The following is a 22,864-nucleotide window of genomic DNA, read 5'->3' as shown; positions in this document are numbered from 1 at the left end:
TATTCATCTGTGATGGCGCAGTATGAAGAAGGCCAGGTCGGAGTCCCCCCCTATCCTGTCTGGAATGGAGTCCCCCCCTGCCTTAATTGTAGACTCCTTCTCATCGTGCAGTCAGCAGTCCGGCGATTCACCGGACATGCGCTCACCGCCAGCACTTCCCCCGGACGAGAACAATTATTCACCGCCAGGTAAGCATGGCTTTTTATTTAGCAAGGCCTGTGAGCACTTGACGGGCTTGGGTTTTGTAGAATGGGTGTAGTCTAACAGGCAGCCTGCATCGGTACAGGGGAAGCAAACCCAAAATGACATGGAGAATGTGCTTGAAGTTCCAGTGTAAGAGGCATCTTTCCACAAGGCATACACTTAACAATCCACAAGGCATACGCTTAACAATCCACAAGGCATACTCTTGACAATCCACAAGGCATACTCTTGACAATCCACAAGGCATACTCTTAACAATCCACAAGGCATACTCTTAACAATCCACAAGGCATAATCTTAACAATCCACAAGGCATACTCTTAACAATCCACAAGGCATACTCTTGACAATCCACAAGGCATACTCTTGACAATCCACAAGGCATACTCTTGATAATCCACAAGGCATACTCTTAACAATCCACAAGGCATACTCTTAACAATCCACAAGGCATACTCTTAACAATCCACAAGGCATACTCTTAACAATCCACAAGGCATACTCTTAACAATCCATAAGGCATACTCTCAACAATCCACAAGGCATACTCTCAACAATCCACAAGGCATACTCTCAACAATCCACAAGGCATACTCTTAACACTCCACAAGGCATACTCTTAACAATCCACAAGGCATACTCTTAACAATCCACAAGGCATACTCTTGACAATCCACAAGGCATACTCTTAACAATCCACAAGGCATACTCTTAACATTCCACAAGGCATACTCTTAACAATCCACAAGGCATACTCTTAACAATCCACAAGCCATACTCTTGAACAATCCACAAGGCATACTCTTAACAATCCACAAGGCATACTCTTAACAATCCACAAGCCATACTCTTAACAATCCACAAGGCATACTCTTAACAATCCACAAGGCATACTCTTAACAATCCACAAGGCACACTCTTGACAATCCACAAGGCACACTCTTAACAATCCACAAGGCATACTCTTAACAATCCACAAGGCATACTCTTGACATTCCACAAGGCACACTCTTAACATTCCACAAGGCATACTCTTAACAATCCACAAGGCACACTCTTAACAATCCACAAGGCACACTCTTGACAATCCACAAGGCACACTCTTAACAATCCACAAGGCATACTCTTAACAATCCACAAGGCATACTCTTGACATTCCACAAGGCACACTCTTAACATTCCACAAGGCATACTCTTAACAATCCACAAGGCATACTCTTAACAATCCACAAGGCACACTCTTAACAATCCACAAGGCATACTCTTAACAATCCACAAGGCATACTCTTGACAATCCACAAGGCATACTCTTAACACTCCACAAGGCATACTCTTGACAATCCACAAGGCACACTCTTAACAATCCACAAGGCACACTCTTAACAATCCACAAGGCATACTCTTAACATTCCACAAGGCACACTCTTAACAATCCACAAGGCATACTCTTAACAATCCACAAGGCACACTCTTAACAATCCACAAGGCACACTCTTAACAATCCACAAGGCATACTCTTAACAATCCACAAGGCATACTCTTAACAATCCACAAGGCATACTCTTAACAATCCACAAGGCATACTCTTAACAATCCACAAGGCACACTCTTAACAATCCACAAGGCACACTCTTAACAATCCACAAGGCATACTCTTGACAATCCACAAGGCATACTCTTAACAATCCACAAGGCATACTCTTGACAATCCACAAGGCATACTCTTAACAATCCACAAGGCATACTCTTAACAATCCACAAGGCATACTCTTAACAATCCACAAGGCATACTCTTAACAATCCACAAGGCACACTCTTAACAATCCACAAGGCATACTCTTAACAATCCACAAGGCATACTCTTAACAATCCACAAGGCACACTCTTAACAATCCACAAGGCACACTCTTAACAATCCACAAGGCATACTCTTAACAATCCACAAGGCATACTCTTAACAATCCACAAGGCATACTCTTAACATTCCACAAGGCATACTCTCAACAATCCACAAGGCATACTCTTGACAATCCACAAGGCATACTCTTGACAATCCACAAGGCATACTCTTAACAATCCACAAGGCACACTCTTAACAATCCACAAGGCATACTCTTGACAATCCACAAGGCATACTCTTGACAATCCACAAGGCATACTCTTAACAATCCACAAGGCACACTCTTAACAATCCACAAGGCATACTCTTGACAATCCACAAGGCACACTCTTAACAATCCACAAGGCACACTCTTAACAATCCACAAGGCACACTCTTGACAATCCACAAGGCATACTCTTAACAATCCACAAGGCATACTCTTGACACTCCACAAGGCATACTCTTGACAATCCACAAGGCATACTCTTAACAATCCACAAGGCATACTCTTAACAATCCACAAGGCATACTCTTAACAATCCACAAGGCATACTCTTAACAAATCCACAAGGCATACTCTTAACAATCCACAAGGCATACTCTTAACAAATCCACAAGGCATACTCTTGACAATCCATAAGGCATACTCTTAACACTCCACAAGGCATACTCTTGACAATCCACAAGGCATACTCTTGACACTCCACAAGGCATACTCTTAACAATCCACAAGGCATACTCTTAACAATCCACAAGGCATACTCTTAACAATCCACAAGGCATACTCTAACAATCCACAAGGCATACTCTCAACAATCCACAAGGCATACTCTCAACAATCCACAAGGCATACTCTCAACAATCCACAAGCCATACTCTTAACAATCCACAAGGCATACTCTTAACAATCCACAAGGCATACTCTTAACAATCCACAAGGCACACTCTTGACAATCCACAAGGCATACTCTTAACAATCCACAAGGCACACTCTAACAATCCACAAGGCATACTCTTAACAATCCACAAGGCATACTCTTAACAATCCACAAGGCATACTCTTAACAATCCACAAGGCACACTCTTAACATTCCACAAGGCACACTCTTAACAATCCACAAGGCACACTCTTGACAATCCACAAGGCATACTCTTGACAATCCACAAGGCATACTCTTAACAATCCACAAGGCACACTCTTAACAATCCACAAGGCATACTCTTAACAATCCACAAGGCACACTCTTAACAATCCACAAGGCATACTCTTGATAATCCACAAGGCATACTCTTAACAATCCACAAGGCATACTCTTAACAATCCACAAGGCATACTCTCAACAATCCACAAGGCATACTCTCAACAATCCACAAGGCATACTCTTAACAATCCACAAGCCATACTCTTGAACAATCCACAAGGCATACTCTTGACAATCCACAAGGCATACTCTTAACAATCCACAAGGCACACTCTTAACAATCCACAAGGCATACTCTTAACAATCCACAAGGCATACTCTTAACAATCCACAAGGCACACTCTTGACAATCCACAAGGCATACTCTTGATAATCCACAAGGCATACTCTTAACAATCCACAAGGCATACTCTTAACAATCCACAAGGCATACTCTTAACAATCCACAAGGCATACTCTTAACAATCCACAAGGCACACTCTTAACAATCCACAAGGCATACTCTTAACAATCCACAAGGCACACTCTTAACAATCCACAAGGCATACTCTTGACAATCCACAAGGCATACTCTCAACAATCCACAAGGCATACTCTTAACAATCCACAAGGCATACTCTTAACAATCCACAAGGCACACTCTTAACAATCCACAAGGCATACTCTTGACAATCCACAAGGCATACTCTCAACAATCCACAAGGCATACTCTTAACAATCCACAAGGCATACTCTTAACAATCCACAAGGCATACTCTTAACAATCCACAAGGCACACTCTTAACAATCCACAAGGCATACTCTTAACAATCCACAAGGCATACTCTCAACAATCCACAAGGCATACTCTTGACAATCCACAAGGCATACTCTTGACAATCCACAAGGCATACTCTTAACAATCCACAAGGCACACTCTTAACAATCCACAAGGCACACTCTTGACAATCCACAAGGCATACTCTTAACAATCCACAAGGCATACTCTTAACAATCCACAAGGCATACTCTTAACAATCCACAAGGCACACTCTTGACAATCCACAAGGCATACTCTTAACAATCCACAAGGCACACTCTAACAATCCACAAGGCATACTCTTAACAATCCACAAGGCATACTCTTAACAATCCACAAGGCATACTCTTAACAATCCACAAGGCACACTCTTAACATTCCACAAGGCATACTCTTAACAATCCACAAGGCATACTCTTAACAATCCACAAGGCATACTCTTAACAATCCACAAGGCATACTCTTAACAATCCACAAGGCATACTCTTAACAATCCACAAGGCATACTCTTAACAATCCACAAGGCATACTCTTAACAATCCACAAGGCATACTCTCAACAATCCACAAGGCACACTCTTAACAATCCACAAGGCACACTCTTAACAATCCACAAGGCACACTCTTGACAATCCACAAGGCATACTCTTGACAATCCACAAGGCATACTCTTAACAATCCACAAGGCATACTCTTAACAATCCACAAGGCATACTCTTAACAATCCACAAGGCACACTCTTAACAATCCACAAGGCATACTCTTGACAATCCACAAGGCATACTCTCAACAATCCACAAGGCATACTCTCAACAATCCACAAGGCATACTCTAACAATCCACAAGGCATACTCTCAACAATCCACAAGGCATACTCTCAACAATCCACAAGGCATACTCTTAACAATCCACAAGGCACACTCTTAACAATCCACAAGGCACACTCTTAACAATCCACAAGGCATACTCTTGACAATCCACAAGGCATACTCTTAACAATCCACAAGGCATACTCTCAACAATCCACAAGGCATACTCTTAACAATCCACAAGGCATACTCTTAACAATCCACAAGGCATACTCTTAACATTCCACAAGGCATACTCTTAACAATCCACAAGGCACACTCTTAACAATCCACAAGGCATACTCTTAACAATCCACAAGGCATACTCTCAACAATCCACAAGGCATACTCTTAACAATCCACAAGGCATACTCTTAACAATCCACAAGGCATACTCTCAACAATCCACAAGGCATACTCTCAACAATCCACAAGGCATACTCTCAACAATCCACAAGGCATACTCTCAACAATCCACAAGGCATACTCTCAACAATCCACAAGGCATACTCTTAACAATCCACAAGGCATACTCTCAACAATCCACAAGGCATACTCTTAACAATCCACAAGGCATACTCTCAACAATCCACAAGGCATACTCTCAACAATCCACAAGGCATACTCTCAACAATCCACAAGGCATACTCTTAACAATCCACAAGGCATACTCTCAACAATCCACAAGGCATACTCTCAACAATCCACAAGGCATACTCTTAACAATCCACAAGGCATACTCTCAACAATCCACAAGGCATACTCTTAACAATCCACAAGGCACACTCTTGACAATCCACAAGGCATACTCTTAACAATCCACAAGGCATACTCTTGACAATCCACAAGGCATACTCTTAACAATCCACAAGGCACACTCTTGACAATCCACAAGGCATACTCTTAACAATCCACAAGCCATACTCTTGACAATCCACAAGGCATACTCTTAACAATCCACAAGGCATACTCTTAACAATCCACAAGCCATACTCTTAACAATCCACAAGGCATACTCTTGACAATCCACAAGGCATACTCTTAACAATCCACAAGGCATACTCTTGACAATCCACAAGGCACACTCTTAACAATCCACAAGGCATACTCTTAACAATCCACAAGGCACACTCTTGACAATCCACAAGGCATACTCTTGACAATCCACAAGGCATACTCTTGACAATCCACAAGGCATACTCTAACAATCCACAAGGCATACTCTTAACAATCCACAAGGCATACTCTTAACAATCCACAAGGCATACTCTTAACAATCCACAAGGCACACTCTTAACAATCCACAAGGCACACTCTTAACAATCCACAAGGCATACTCTTAACAATCCACAAGGCATACTCTCAACAATCCACAAGGCATACTCTTAACAATCCACAAGGCATACTCTTAACAATCCACAAGGCACACTCTTGACAATCCACAAGGCATACTCTTAACAATCCACAAGCCATACTCTTAACAATCCACAAGGCATACTCTTAACAATCCACAAGGCATACTCTTAACAATCCACAAGGCATACTCTTAACAATCCACAAGCCATACTCTTAACAATCCACAAGGCATACTCTTAACAATCCACAAGGCATACTCTCAACAATCCACAAGGCATACTCTCAACAATCCACAAGGCATACTCTCAACAATCCACAAGGCATACTCTCAACAATCCACAAGGCATACTCTCAACAATCCACAAGGCATACTCTTAACAATCCACAAGGCATACTCTCAACAATCCACAAGGCATACTCTTAACAATCCACAAGGCATACTCTCAACAATCCACAAGGCATACTCTCAACAATCCACAAGGCATACTCTCAACAATCCACAAGGCATACTCTTAACAATCCACAAGGCATACTCTCAACAATCCACAAGGCATACTCTCAACAATCCACAAGGCATACTCTTAACAATCCACAAGGCATACTCTCAACAATCCACAAGGCATACTCTTAACAATCCACAAGGCACACTCTTGACAATCCACAAGGCATACTCTTAACAATCCACAAGGCATACTCTTGACAATCCACAAGGCATACTCTTAACAATCCACAAGGCACACTCTTGACAATCCACAAGGCATACTCTTAACAATCCACAAGGCATACTCTTGACAATCCACAAGGCATACTCTTAACAATCCACAAGGCATACTCTTGACAATCCACAAGCCATACTCTTAACAATCCACAAGGCATACTCTTGACAATCCACAAGGCATACTCTTAACAATCCACAAGGCATACTCTTGACAATCCACAAGGCACACTCTTAACAATCCACAAGGCATACTCTTAACAATCCACAAGGCACACTCTTGACAATCCACAAGGCATACTCTTAACAATCCACAAGGCATACTCTTGACAATCCACAAGGCATACTCTAACAATCCACAAGGCACACTCTTAACAATCCACAAGGCATACTCTTAACAATCCACAAGGCATACTCTTAACAATCCACAAGGCACACTCTTAACAATCCACAAGGCACACTCTTAACAATCCACAAGGCATACTCTTAACAATCCACAAGGCATACTCTCAACAATCCACAAGGCATACTCTTAACAATCCACAAGGCATACTCTTAACAATCCACAAGGCACACTCTTGACAATCCACAAGGCATACTCTTAACAATCCACAAGCCATACTCTTAACAATCCACAAGGCATACTCTTAACAATCCACAAGGCATACTCTTAACAATCCACAAGGCATACTCTTAACAATCCACAAGCCATACTCTTAACAATCCACAAGGCATACTCTTAACAATCCACAAGGCATACTCTTGACAATCCACAAGGCATACTCTTGACAATCCACAAGGCATACTCTTAACAATCCACAAGGCATACTCTTGATAATCCACAAGGCATACTCTTAACAATCCACAAGGCATACTCTTAACAATTCACAAGGCATACTCTTGACAATCCACAAGGCATACTCTTAACAATCCACAAGGCATACTCTTAACAATTCACAAGGCATACTCTTAACAAATCCACAAGGCATACTCTTGATAATCCACAAGGCATACTCTTAACACTCCACAAGGCATACTCTTGACAATCCACAAGGCATACTCTTGACAATCCACAAGGCATACTCTTAACAATCCACAAGGCATACTCTTAACAATCCACAAGGCATACTCTTAACAATCCACAAGGCATACTCTTAACAATCCACAAGGCATACTCTTAACAATCCACAAGGCATACTCTTAACAATCCACAAGGCATACTCTTAACAATCCACAAGGCATACTCTTAACAATCCACAAGGCATACTCTTAACAATCCACAAGGCATACTCTTAACAATCCACAAGGCATACTCTAACAATCCACAAGGCATACTCTTGACAATCCACAAGGCATACTCTAACAATCCACAAGGCATACTCTTAACAATCCACAAGGCATACTCTTGACAATCCACAAGGCATACTCTTAACAATCCACAAGGCATACTCTTAACAATCCACAAGGCATACTCTTAACAATCCACAAGGCATACTCTTGATAATCCACAAGGCATACTCTTAACACTCCACAGCCCGGCTGATTTCTCTCTACTTTTGTTGTTGACACCATTTTTGTTCCGAGGCCTTGGTAATGGTCTTCTGTCATTTGCGTATACTTTTTTTTTATCTCAAGCATTTTTGTGACCCCATGCCGGTTGACTGTTCGATAGCTGTGACATGTGGGGTTGTTTTCGGTCATACATTTTTTTTGCGGCCATACATTTTGAGTGTTAGATATTTTGATACAGGTCCAACTGACCAATTGTCTGTGTCTGGGAACCAAACTGTGACACCTTTGGCAGTCTGTTGAATTTATTTGAACAAAAAACATCCAGGGATGGTGTGTGTCCAAAATGTGTAAGTTTGGATAGATCTGAACATGATCATTTGCATTATAGAGAAGGCGGGGCATGGACCTGGAACTGGAACTGGACCTGGGATTGGGAGTTGCAGACTATGAAGGCAGAAGAAGGGGAGAAAGATGGGATACGATACATCTAAAAAAATATTTTCTGTCCTCAGCGCTTCCAGTTCAGACGGCACCTCCCCCACCTCCAGTCCCCAAGCTAACGCCAGAAGAAAGACGCGCTGAGCAGCGTCGAAAACACAACCTGGCAGATGTGAGTGTCAATGCAGTTTACGTTGATTTTGATTTGATCAAAGGCAAGGAACTCATTGCCTTTGACTGCAGGTCCTAGACTATGATAGGACATGTGTGTTGACCTTATATGGAAGAATTTCATTAGTCTATGTGAATGAATGTACGTGTATAACATAAAATTAAATTACATATTCTTACTCCGAATCACATACAGCATTGACGCAGTCTGAGATGCTAAGGTCTGAAAATCGCTACCCGTCTAAAAACTTTAAAGAGAAGCAACCCCACCACAAAAAAAGTGTAAACGGATGCGTTGGTAAGGACGCCAGACCATGGGAGTTACCTCCCCTTGGTGTGTACTACGTCACTACCGCTCCCTTACACGTGGTAAATCATACGACTTTTACAGCTCAGAGGAGGAGGTCATGATATTTTTCGCTCTCATGGCCGGTTTGCCTTGCTCTTTGCTCGGTTCCCTCCGGCTACGACCCGTCTTATTCGCCTTCAGCTTCATTAGTTGGTGAGCTCTTTCCATTTTGTCATGTTTTCGACAGGAATTTTGTCTTGGCTACTGAGTCTTTGTTCACTCTTTGGACTTGACTTTTCAGTAGCATTTTTGTTTGGCCGCCATTTTGGTTCCAGCTTGACTGATAACTTTTTGGTGCTCGGCTCTTTAGGGGATGTCAAGGGTAAAGGCTTTTCTAAGCCTATTATTTTATCTTTGGTGTTTTCTTCTTTTCCACCTGTTCGTGTTGTCTTTCTGACGACTCTTACTTTATTGTAATTTCTGTGCCTTTTTCTGCCCCGGCTGAACTTATAGTTTTTGGGGCAGTCAAGCATTTTGCATAGCTTATTTTGCTGTAGCATTGTTTTTGCCGCCATCTTTGTGGTGCATTCACGGAGGCTAGGGTAGGGTTTTTTCCTAGCCCTAGTCTTCTTTTCAGAAGTTACTGAATTGTTTGTGGTTTCAGACGTGGTTGTTTACCATGTCTCTTGCATTTTCAGTGGTTCGCAAATGAACTTAGCGCCCATTTTGGGACTTTGTTTGTTTGTCCTCTACGTCACCTCCCGAGTCCTGTGCTCTGGCTGCGTATTGTTTGGTTCTCTCATTCCAGATACCCGGCCGTGGGGGACGCTCGCTCTTTGGCATCCACAGCGATGCCGTCGGCTACGTTCCAGGGTAGATCTCCTGGGTGCTTCGCCTTCGGCCTCTGTGGCTGGCCTGTCGGGTATGTAGAACTGGTCCATCAGCCCTCGTGAGGCTGCCGGACATTCCCTGCTGGGAAACAGTTCCTTGGTGCAGGATCACAACCCGCATTTCCTGCCCTGTCTCTCCCAATTCATAGTGCGTGCACAGGAGTCTCGGGGCAAAGGTAGCAGCCGTTTACTGAGTATCTCCTCCCCTTTCAGGGTCGAGCAGATACGTTGACTGGCATACACTGTCTCCCACTTTTGTGCGCGGGGCGGGTATGCATGTCTCCTCGGAGACACGGTCATCCGTTTACGGCAGCTGCGCTTGCGGTTTTTACCGGAAGCATCGGTCCTCCCGCGCAAGTACACGTAGAGGTCTTGACTGGAGTTGACCGAGGGCTGGCCTACGGGCGTTCGGGCTTCCGGCCTCAGTCCGTGCAACATTCGCTTCCGCATTGCGTGGCTTCGTCTGTTGCTCTTCCGGTTCTTCTTCTTCTTCTTCTTGTCGTTCGCTGTTAGATCGTCAGTCCGGACTGCAGGGCGAAACGTGCTGTCCTCTCCAAGTCCTCTCTGGGGCCGTATAGCTTCTTTTGTAGCGCTGTCTCCTCTGGCCAGGTGGTGTCCCTCAGAGCACTGTGGTATGGACAAGCCTGCAGGATGTGCTCTGCTGTCTGATTCTTGCCACACGGACATAGGGGGGAGGGAACTAGCTTCAGCTTTGTGGCCATATGATGGTTTAGTCTGTTATGTCCAGTGCGGAGTCTGAGTAGGACGACTTGTTCTTCACGTTGGAGCAGGTGGTAGTCATCTTTCTCCGCTCTGGTTTTCCTCTTGTTTTTGATGATTGTCTTTTTTTCCTTGTACTGCAACTGGGACGTGAACTGTTCCTTTGAGGCACCTTTCTTGGCAAGTTTGTCTGCAGCCTCGTTTCCTGCTATGTCACAATGAGCTGGCACCCACTGAAGCACGACCCTTCGGTTCTGAGCAACCTGTTGGAGGGCGTTGTTGAGCTCAGTTTCCTTGTTGGCAGACAGAGCTTGGAGTGCTGACATTGCGTCTGTCAGAAAGACGACCTGAGGACATTCATGGTCTGATCCGTCAACTATTGTGGCTGCTGTCCTCAAGGCCTGTACTTCTGCACTATAGTTGGTGCAGTGCAAACCTGTGGGAATGCTCGCTGTTTGTGCCTCTCCCTCTGGGTACCGAACAAGAACGCCGGCTCCTCCATCTCTCACAGCATCAGTGGCTGACCCATCAGTGTAGGCGTGGATCCACGCTTCTTCAGGGTAGTGGTCTGCAATCATGGCCAGGGTAAGCGCCTTCTTACTGGTGTCACTCATGTCCCGTGATGTCACGCTTTTCACAGTTGTGTTGATCTCGAGGACCCTCTGGTTGGCTTCCCAAGGTGTTGGGCATGTTCCTGTGGCATCGAGCGGCAGAGTGCTTTCCGGCAGGTGGGGTAGGTACTGTCGCTTGAGGCTTCTGCTTTGGTGCACAAAGCTTGAGCGTTTCAGCCTGTTCCTGATAGGTTTTTCCATTCTGCTGTTCATTGGGTGCTTTGGTAGGCTTTTGTATTTCTCTTCTTGGATGAGTGTCTTTGTGTCTCTTCGAGTGATCAACGGTTGGACTCCTGTCAGGGACTCCATGGTCTTGATTGGAGTTGACCTCATTGCTCCTGTCAGGATACGGAGTGCTTGATTCTGGACTTTGTCCAGGGCTTGCAGGTTGGATTTGCAAGCGCTTGACCAGGCTGGGGCTCCGTATTCAAGTTGGGGTCTCACCGTGCCTTCATACAGTGTCTTCAGGGTCTTCTCACTGGCACCCCAGTTTGTTCCAGCCAGCTTTCTCATGATGGCCAATTTGCGTCTGGCTTTGTTTTCTGCTTTCTGGATCTGTGGTTTCCAGGTCAGTCGTTTGTCGAATGTGACACCGAGGTACGTTGGTTCGTCATCATTCCTGAGTGGTGTGTCGCCAAGTTTGATGACTCCTGGCTTTTGTTTTGGGGACAAGGTGAAGAGTGTGGTCGTGGATTTCTCTAGATTGATCTTGACACACCAGTCGTCTGCCCAGGCTGCAAGTTTGTCAGCTGCCAGCTGCAGGCGGTATGTTGCTGTGGTTGAATGTTCTTCGGTGCACCACATTACCAGATCGTCGGCATATAAAGCAGCTTTGACTCCCTTTGGCAGTTCAGGCAGCAGATCGTTGATGAAGATCAAAAAGAGAGTTGGCGAGATCACTCCGCCTTGTGGGACACCGTGTCGTATCAGAACCCTCCTGCTCAATCGGCTGCTGACTGTGACCCTCGATCTGCGGTTGTGCAGGAAGGATCGTATCCAAGACAGCATCTTTCCACTGACTCCACATCTCTGTGTCTTCACCAGAAGGCCATCTGTCCACACTCTATCAAACGCCTTCTGCAGGTCTATCCAGGCTGCAAAGACCATCTTCTGATTCTGGAAGGCATCCTCAATCTCCTGAGACAGGTAGGTGGCCTGGTCTTCTGTGCTCTGGAACTGGCGGAAGCCTGCTTGCTCTGGTGCAAGGATGTCTTCTTTCTCCAGATACCAAAGAAGGCGTTGATTCACCATCCTTTCCATGGTCTTGACAACACAGCTCGTGAGGCTGATTGGACGGTAGCTTGGGGCTTTCTTCTTGTCTTTTCCTTTCTTGTGTATAGGGATTATTGTAGCCTCTTTCCACACTTGTGGGACTTGGCCTTCTTTCCAGCTGAGGTTGAAGATGTCGAGAAGCTTGCCAACAGCAGCACTTCCCAGATGGTTCAGCATTTCGTTGGATATCCCATCGGGCCCTGGCGACTTCTTGTTTTTCAGCTTGCGTAGTGCCTGGCGTAGTTCCTGATGAGTGAAGGGTGCTTCCATGGCTTCTGGGCTAGCTTTGTTGTTTCTCCTCTCTCTTTGTTCCTTTCTTGCCTCCCTCTGTTTCTCTGCTCCAACATTGAGGTGGCTTTCGCTTGCATAGCTGTTGGCAAAGTGATCGGCGGCTTGCTTTCCAGTAAGGATTTCGCCTCTGTCTTCGATGGTGATGTTGGCTCCTCTCACTTCCTCATCGCTCAGCTGTTTGGTAAGTTTCCATAACTTTTCTCCATCTTTCTCCAAGTTAAGTGAGGCTGTCTTCTCTCTCCAGCTTCTACGGATAGCTTGCAGCTTTTCTTTCAGGAATCTGGCCTTGGCTTTTTGGAGGCAGTTGTGGTTCTCTTGTGAGGGGATCTCCTCCGCGTTCTTCCTGGCAGCCTCAAGATCATCTTGGAGTTCTTGTAGTAGGTTGCTCCAGTATGGCTTGTATTCTCTACGGGCTCCACGTGGGATGGTCTCTCTGGCTGCCTGTAGGACACAGGAGTTGAATTCCTTTGTGACAGTGTCGATGGCCCTGCCCTCTACCCGGACGCTCCGTGTGAGCTCACAGGTCCTGTGTCTGAAGAGCGCCCAGTTGGCCTTCTTGTAATTCCACCTCGCGTGGAGTGGCTGCATCCTCATACAATGCTTGTCGATTGTATGGTAGATTGGACGGTGGTCGCTTCCACCAAGTTGCTCTCCCACCTCTCTCTGCATGCTTCCATGCAGATCTTCCGTGCAGAAGGCAAGGTCTGGGGTAGATGTGCTTTTCCAGCGTCTAGAGTAGAAGGTGTGGGAATCATGTGGCTTGTTCACCAATTGTAGCTGATGATCGTCCTGCCAATTCTCGACCTCCTCCCCTCGTCTGTCCATGTGATCGTACCCCCAGCTCTGGGAGTGACTGTTGAAATCCCCGAGCACAAGGAAGTGGGAGTCGTCGGTTGGAATGGTGTCGAGAGAAAGAGGCCGATCACTGGGGCAGTAGTAGTTCAGGATGTTCATTTCCACTGAGCCACTCTTGATCCTCAGCTTCTGGTACTCAGCTCCTTCCATGAAAACCTCTGTCTGGCAGGCACTGATGTTGTTTCTCACCAGGGTCAGTATGCCCCCTTTGTGCCTATTCTCTCGGTCAGACCTGAAGGTCTGATAGCCTCTGATCTTGAAGGCTTTGTTGCTCTGCAGGTGTGTCTCTTGTATGCAGCATACACTCACTTTCTTGTCAAACAGTGTGTGCTCTAATTCAGTCTTTTTATTGAAGACTCCTTCGGCGTTCCACTGCATGGCAATCAGTGGTTGCTGTCGTTTGATGTTTCGGCCAGTTGCTTTCCCCCGCTGTCCCCTGGCTCCACGAGACAGCTGGGAGGGACCACCAGTAGCTGAGGTTGGGCTCCTTTGAGGCATGGAGCCCGGCGCTGCACCTGCCTGGCGGGACTTCACAGGGCGAGCACCATCGCGTGCATTTCGGACTGTCGACATTTCATTTTGCGTTTTTGCGTGGATCTGTGGTTGGTTAAGGTACGCCTATTGGCCCAGATCCTCCGACTTCAGCCCTTAGGTTTCTTTCGGGGTTACCCCGCCCTTAGTTCCTGGCTCAAAAACCTAACCCTGGGAACACATGGGGGATTTCTTACCGGGGGTCCCACCCCGGGGCTAGAGCTTTTAATGCGGCTCTTACCCGCATGGTGTAACCGTCATCGGACACGTAGGGCATTTATAGGGTAGTCAGTGCCATCTGCCAACCCACCCCGTCCTGGTAGAGACACCGCTAGTTGGTCCGGGACTGCTTATTCTATATTCGCAGCTGGCCCCCATATCTGGGGGCCGTTCCCCTATCCGCCACCTGGGGACCCGCCGGGTTGAGGATAGTCGCCCCCCTACTGAATTGGAAGTAGTCTGTTCCCGGGCTCTTCCGGTTCCACCCGGATACTCTGTTTCTCTTTCTGACGCTTCCTCTCGGAGGTCGGTGAGTGGGGAACAGCGGCAGCCGTTTACGACAGGTGCGTTTCCGGTTGTTACCGGAAGCATTCTGCCCCGTTCCTCACCAGTGGCTACGCACACGTGGCGAGGTTCAGGGCAAAGGCAGCAGCCGTTTACGGCAGCTGCGCTTCCGGTTTACCGGAAGCATAGGTCCACCAGGGCGAGCATCCGCCGTGGTCTCTTCTGGTTAGGATCTAGGACTGGCCTACGGGTGTTCCGGCTTCTGGCCTCAGTCCGTGCAACATTCGCTTTCGCAGTGCGTGGTTTCGTCTGTTGCACTTAGGAACCTTTCAGGTTCGTCTGCCCCTTCTCTCACTCGTGCCCAAGGTGGGTTCACAGGAGTTTAGGAACAGAGCCAGCAGCCGTTTACGGTGTATCTCCTCCCCTTTCTGGGTTGAGTGCAGATATGCTGACTGGCATACACTGTCTCTCACTTTTGTGCGCGGTGCGGGTATGCATGTCTCCTCGGAGACACGGTCAGCCGTTTACGACAGCTGCGTGTCCGGTTTACCGGAAGCATAGGTCCACTGGAGCGAGCACCCGCCGCGGTCTCTTCCTGTTCGGATCTAGGACTAGCCTTCGGGCGTCCGGTTTTCCGGTCTCAGTCCGGGCAACATCCGATTCCGCAGTGCGTGGTTTCGTCTGTCGCTCTTCCGGGTCCATCCGGAAATTCTGTTCCTTTTCATGACGTTTCCTCAAGGACGTCGGTGATTGAGGATCAGCGGCTGGCATACGAGCATTCTGGCTTGCAGCCTCAGCCAGGGCAACGTCACTCAACCCGTCAGTGGTGGGGACTACTGCCTTCCCAGTTCTGGTGGCTCCGGATTTTGGCTCCTCCCACTTTCATCCTCCTTTAGTCAGGGTGCGAGTCTGGACGGTTTCCAGTCGGGCGGGGTTCCGGTTTCCGGCTATCCCGCTCAACATTCTGCCACAAGCAACTGCGGCTTCGGGTTTTGTCCTTCGCTCGACGAGTCTGACTCTCAGTCTCTCGCTGGCGAACAGACATGTTCTGGATTTCCGCTCATACTCAGGTTTGCACTTGGGGCTGCGGTAGTAGTTACTTCCAGATATTTTCCGAAGGATGCTTCGTCGTCGGGACTTCCGCTTTGGTCGCTCCGTCGGCGATGGCTGACTTCAGTTCTTAGAAGGAGGAGGACTCCTCCTTCCGGTTTGAGGAGTCATCTTTGGGAGCTTGCCATCTTTCTCGGGTTTTGATCAAACCATCTCCTGCTGGTAGTGGCTACCCTATGTTCTGGTTCAGCTGCTGCTTGCTCTCGGCTCAGCTTCAGAACAGGCTCAGCCTTGGCTAGCTTCTGAGACTCAAGCGGCGACTTTCGTTCTCGCTGATCATAAGAAGTTTATTTTGCCATAGCAGGGAGGAACTTGTTGGCGTCCTTTGCGCTCCCGCACTCACCTTTACTGGTGCTGCAGGAACTTCTCCCTCCTTTGGCAGGCAGCCTAAGAAGGATTCGGGTGTTCTGGTGCCAGATCATACCCTTGTCGCTTCGGAGGGCATCGGACGTCAACTTCTGGAGTTGTCTTCGATTTCGGAGACCTCCGTCTGAGCGCGTTCTCGTGCTTTTATGAATAGATCTGCAGGAGCGAGCACCCGCCGCCGTCTCTTCCGGTTCGAACCTAGGACTGGCCTACGGGCGTTCGGGCTTCCGCCCTCAGTCAGTGCAACTTTCGCTACCACTTTGTGTGGTTTTTGTCTGTCGCACTTCCGGCTCTGACCGGAAAGGATGTTCCTCTCACTGACGGTTACGTAGGTACGTCTGGGTTTTGGGAACAACGGCTGGCCAGGCTTTTAGCCTCAGCCTGTGCAACAGCCATTCCACCTGTTTGCGGTGTCAGCTTTTGCATTCTCTGTTCTGGTGGCTTCGGACTTCGACAATTCTTACCTTCATCCTCATTCTAGGCATGAGATGAGGCAGGACGATTTCCGTTTAGGTGGGGTTTCTGTCTTCCGGTTATCCTGTTCACCCTTCTGCCACAAGCACCTGGACTACGGTCTTTGTCCGTCTGTCTGTCTGTCTGTCTGTCTGTCTGTCTGTCTGTCTGTCTGTCTGTCTGTCTGTCCGTCTGTCTGTCCGTCTGCTCCGAGTTTGACTGTGTCTTTCTTTGGCAGCTGACGCGTTCTGGTTTTTCGTCCAAACTTAGGCTGTGCTTGAGTTGGCTGCGGAAGTTTGTTTGTTTGTTTGTTCGTTCATGGGCTGAAACTTCCACGGCTTTTACGTGTATGACCGTTTTTACCCCGCCATTTAGGCAGCCATACGCCGCTTTCGGAGGAAGCATGCTGGGTATTTTCGTGTTTCTATAACCCACCGAACTCTGACATGGATTACAGGATCTTTTTCGTGCGCACTTGGTCTTGTGCTTGCGTGTACACACGGGGGTGTTCGGACACCGAGGAGAGTCTGCACACAAAGTTGACTCTGAGAAATAAATCTCTCGCCGAACGTGGGGACGAACTCACTCTGACAGCGGCCAACTGGATACCAATCCAGCGCGCTACCGACTGAGCTACATCCCCGCCCTGGCCGCGGAAGTAACATCCAGATATTTTCCTGAGGGTGCATTGTCTTCGGAGGCTTCCGCTTCGGTTGCCCCGTTGGTAATAGATGACTTCCGGATTTTGTAGGAGGGGCACTCCTATTTCCGGGTCGAGGAGTCATCCTCTGTGGCTTGCCACCTCTCTCAGGTTTCGGCTAGCCCTCTCCTTCCGGCAGAGGGTTAGCTAATGTTCTGGTTTCTTTGCTGTTGGCTCTCAGCCCAGCACATGAATCGTCAGCTGAATCTTTTGTTCCCTACGTTCTGTGAGGAGTTCGGAACAATGGCTGGCCTTCGGGCATCACGGCTTTCAGCCTTAGCCTGTGCAATAGTCGTCCTGCCTTCAGCGGTGTCGACTATTGCACTCTCGGTCCCTGTGACTTCGGATTTCGACTCTTCCTCTCTTCACCCTCATTCTAGGCATGAGGTGAGTCAGGACGACTTTCGTTTGGTCGGGTTTCCGTCTCCCGGTCACCCTTCTCCCACAGGCAACTATGACTACGGCTTTGCCCGTCGGTCTCCGAGTCTGACCCTCAGCTTTTCAGAGGTAGACAGACGCGTTCTGGTTTTTCGGCCAAACTCAGGGAGGCACTGTTTTGGCGGCGGAAGTAACTTCCAGATTTTTCCTGAGAACACTCTTCTCGGGAGTGTTATAACAGGTTGGCTTCCCGGTTTCCGGTTATGCCCACCAGCTGTTTTTGTTTTCTGTTTTGGTTTTTGATACACATTCAATTATCTACAAGCAGACTGACCTGCGGGCACTACGGCTTTCAGCCATTTTGTTTATGGTCACCAGTCACACCAGGCTTTGGCCACCGTGATTTCCTCACTTCCGGTTGCCTATGCACAACCGGAAGTCGCTGCTTCCTCGACTATTTCCATCTGCTTTCGCATGGACTGGTAGAGGATAACGGGCGGTCAGTTGGGTTTTTTGGAGGGTCCTGCTGTAGGGTGGTTCTGGTTTCCAGTTCATCCCACCATCCCTTTTTGAGGGCAGCATGACTGCTGGTTACGGCACCCTTCTCAAGCATACTCGACGGGTAACGACGTCGAAGATCACAGCCATTTCTTTCTTTGGCGTTTTCTGTCACAACCCAGGAGCACATGGATTTCTTGTCTTGGTTCGACAAGGACCATAACGCAACTCTCGCTCATTGTGAGGAGATCGGTCACGCTTTTCTGGAGCTGACTTCTATCTCCCAGGCCCTTTCGGGCCCCACTCCATCCCAAGGTGTCGCATACTTTGGCATGATTTTCTTACGGTCACCTGGAGAGTTCGTCCTACTCAGCACTGAGTGGACAACCCTAACTCTTACCAGTTCGCTCCCTTGCCCCCCCTGTAGTTTTCCACTGACCAATTATCTAATTTTACTTTTTTTTTTTTTTTTTTTTTTTTTTTTTTTTTTTTTTACATTGGATGGGTCGGACAGTGGATAAACTCATATTTAAGACACACTTTATGACTGAAACAAGCTGGGTTTTTGTTATAAGTTAGTTATAGAAATGCATTATTAGGCACACAAAAAAAAAGTCTGTTAACGGTAACATAGGCCAAAAAAATAGGGTCGGTAGGTCGGGACTTTTTTTTTATATTTTTTTCCCAAAACATATTTTTAAGTTATTTTGCCAAAAAACAAAGCCCCTTTTTTTATTTTTATTTTTTTCAAATTTTTATTTTTTTTTTCAAATGTTTTATTTTTTTTCACATTTTTTTTTTTTTAAATTTTTTTTTTTTTACCAAATGCCAAACAAAAGTCTAGGGTCGCGCGAAAAAATAGGGTCAGTCAGGATACTGTAAACAGAATATTATTTGGGGGGGGGGCCTTGGGCATGAAACGTCCAACTTTGAAATTTGGGTGGGGGTATTCAGGTGACAATAACTTTTTTGTTTATCAGCAAAACTCAAAAAAACTTTGCTATGTTATGTAAAATGAATGCCAAAACAGACTAGTTAGCAGCATATCTAAAATAAACTGAACACAAAAAAAATTTCTTCTTTGTGCTTGTCACGTGTTCCAAAAAATGGGCGTACAAATTTCAACAAAAATCATGTTGTCACCCCCATAACCTGTTTTACCTTTACAGATAGCACAATTCTCTTTGCAAATATGAAAAGCTTATTCATTTTCCTTTCATTTGATATATAACTTTCTATATTTCATTTAGAATATGACCCCAGCTAGTCACTCGGCAAGTAGGCACCAACAGCACTGTAAAATATGCCTTAAAACCCCCGAACTGGTCGTTCCAGGGCATTGGCATTTCCTTTCCAATAGAAGGCGGGGGGGGGGGGGGCAGCCTGTCTTTCCCCTTGACTCGGCTCGGGTCCTTTAATTCAGGGCTGGGGTCTCTTCCTTGGCCGTTTTACGGTCTAGGAGATTGGACGAAGTGCTGGGCACAACTTACTGGCGCTCTGGCGATGTCTTTTTCAACTTTTGCCTAAGAGACATCGCGACTGTCCGGCAGGATGGTTCTCGGTCCCTTCCTGCCCTGGTGGCAGCGGGCCAGTTCCTGTCTAGGACTTAAGAGTGAGTTAGATTTTTTCTTTCCCACCGCCTTGTTGAAGCTATCTGCTATATGTGATTCGGAGTAAGAATATGTAGTTTAATTGAAAATTTTAAAAGTAAATTTTCATTTGATTAATATACTTACCCGAATCACATACTTTATGCCCTCCCACCAACCCCGCTTATGGTTTTTAGTTTCTTTAAAAGCCGTATGATTTACCACGTGTCCGGGAGCGGTAGTGACGTAGTACACACCAAGGGGAGGTACCTCCCATGGTCTGGCGTCCTTACCAACGCATCCGTTTACACTTTTTTGTGGTGGGGTTGCTTCCCTTTAAAGTTTTTAGACGGGTAGCGATTTTCAGACCTTAGCATCTCAGACTGCGTCAATGCTATATGTGATTCGGGTAAGTATATTAATCAAATGAAAATTTACTTTTAAAATTTTCGAACAAATGTGCCTATGCATGTTCTGTGTGATAAGTACATGTACGTTTCTGCTTCTGGTTTCAGTATTTTACAGTTTTCCCAAAGTGAGAATTGGTTTTTTTTTTGGAAACTTGAACTTTGTATGATTTCACTATCTTCGAAATGCAAAAACATTCTTTCTTTGTTCTGAGTGATTTTTTCTGCTTGTTCATATGATTCTGAAAGTGATTCTTTCATCTGTTTCTAAAATTTGACATAGCCAAAGACCCTTGAAAATACATCACTGTTTGCATGATCTCCGTTTTCTAGCATTTCTAGCGTAATATGATGTGGCATTATCTTTGTTTCAGGATGAGGATGGATCTGCGTTGTGCAAGTACTGTGGGTACTGCAGCGTGGACTTTGAAGTGTGTGAAGGCTGCAGTAGAAAGCTGCCTGTGGACGTTAAGGTGGTAGTAAAAAGGCGAAAGGTTGAGCAGCCGGTGGAAAATGAGAGTGAAACTGAAAGAACTGTAGGCGGCGGAAAAATAAACACTTCTTCCTCCACTGACACTCCCACCTGCACAGCCGCTATTATAGACAAGAAGGCCTTCTACGGAAGTAAACTGCAGACGCAGAATTCAGCCTTCGCTAACAAAATGGAGGAGTTCTCCAGTGAGTTTACTATCAAACCAACTGGACGTACTTTCACTCGGAGAGGGCGGGGTGCTGGCTCTCGCGGAGTAGGCCGGACCCGAAAGCCCAAGGAACCGAAGGAACCAGGTATTACTGCATTCTTTGTGTGTGTGTGGGTGCACGTGCTTGCATGCATGTGTGTTTTTGTATGTTTCTATGTGAATACACCTGTGGTTTGGGGTTGCACTGTTCTTGTAGTATGTGTTTGGAAAGTTTCAGAAAAGCTCTTCCAGTGGATTGGTCTTTTTCATGTTGGACTTGTTTAATATGTTCGGTGTCTGTGTGTGTGTGCTACACATGCCGTTACCCAAACAGCTGTTACAACCACCAGTGCAGAGGAACGGCTTCAATAATATGCTTACATTACTAAATTTTAAGACTTACAGTGTTATCTCCATGGCAGTTCATACAAAGGAACAGCTTGGAAGATAACTGTTATGTTATCTTGTGTGCTGAGAGTGTGTGCTGTTTTTGCAGTGAATGTTATATTAAACCTGTTTAGGTCAATGGCTGAAAGGATGCGGTTATACTTATAGTCCTGTTGTATGTTGTTTGTGCAACATGTGCAGTGCCTTTTACTAGTTTTAGGAACAGCTGGTGCTACTCCTGTGTCATGTGCACAGTGTGTGCGCGACAGAGAGATCTTTGAACTCAGAAATGGGAAAGAGAAATTTGGGAGAGAGAAAAAAGCAAGCGATATTGATTGCAATCAGCAACTCATAGAGAGAAATGCAATAGGCACTAGAATGATACCTTTGACTTTTGGTTTTGGCTTATGCAGTGTTTGCATGTGCATCGCTGCATGTGCGGGATGAGAGCATTGACTAAATGAGAAGTATGTAAAGCATTACCAGCAGGCGAGTGTGACTCACCTTCCCATGTTTTGCAGTGACCTTGACGATATCCAGTGATGAGGATGACGGCCCTGGTCCCAATGGTGAAGGCAGTCGTCGGGTGTCAGTGTCTGCTGGTGCGTCCACATCCACATCTCAGAATGACGATGACGACTTCTTCTCTGTACCCGTTAAACCTACGTCTTCATTTGGCATGGGGCGGAAACAGAGAATGGCTGATGCTGTGAGTAGGCTTATCACAAAATGAGCCTGGTGATTTTTGTTTTTTTTTATCATTTCTCTCTCCTCTCTCTCTCTCTCTCTCTCTCTCTCTCTCTCTCTCTCTCTCTCTCTCTCTGTCTCTCTCTGTCTCTCTCTCTCTCTCTCTCTCTCTCTCTCTCTCTCTCTCTCTCGCTCACTTCTTTTTTTTCTTGTTTTACATGAATACCTTTAGTGTTTTCAGCCTTAGCAAATGGTACTTTGAGGCTGTATATAAGTTGATATGGCAGTAATTCATTTTATATAGATTTATGCATGGAAAATTGGAAACTATATTTCCTGGAGATTCGTGGAAAAAGTCAGATTTGCATTTGATGCTGCCTTGAATTATTCGTGCAGAATTCTAGAAGTGGAGAATTTATGTATGTGAATTTGTGAAAGTATACGTGTACATTAGTTTACTACAAGATTTTTTAGAAGGAAAAAAGATTCTCAAAGAAATACTGATTTGGAGAATGCCTCA

At 46.1% G+C, this 22,864-nt stretch overlaps 1 protein-coding gene across 3 annotated transcripts in view; it reads left to right on the top strand.

The window, feature by feature from the left end:
• The window catches only part of LOC138963266 (uncharacterized), a 63,125-nt gene that overhangs the window by 10,712 nt on the left and 29,549 nt on the right, over nt 1-22,864 (top strand). For 2 of the 3 annotated variants that reach the window (XM_070335334.1, XM_070335332.1), the window contains 4 exons: nt 22-188; nt 9,030-9,127; nt 20,965-21,376; nt 22,179-22,366. In XM_070335334.1, the coding sequence (XP_070191435.1) occupies nt 22-188; nt 9,030-9,127; nt 20,965-21,376; nt 22,179-22,366 (865 nt within the window). The remainder of the gene's footprint in view (nt 1-21; nt 189-9,029; nt 9,128-20,964; nt 21,377-22,178; nt 22,367-22,864) is intronic. The other variant, XM_070335333.1, reaches the window with a different exon arrangement.

Source organism: Littorina saxatilis, linkage group LG3 (genome assembly GCF_037325665.1).
Source record: "Littorina saxatilis isolate snail1 linkage group LG3, US_GU_Lsax_2.0, whole genome shotgun sequence".
Taxonomy (NCBI): domain Eukaryota; kingdom Metazoa; phylum Mollusca; class Gastropoda; order Littorinimorpha; family Littorinidae; genus Littorina; species Littorina saxatilis.
This window is presented reverse-complemented; position numbering and strand designations above follow the sequence as displayed.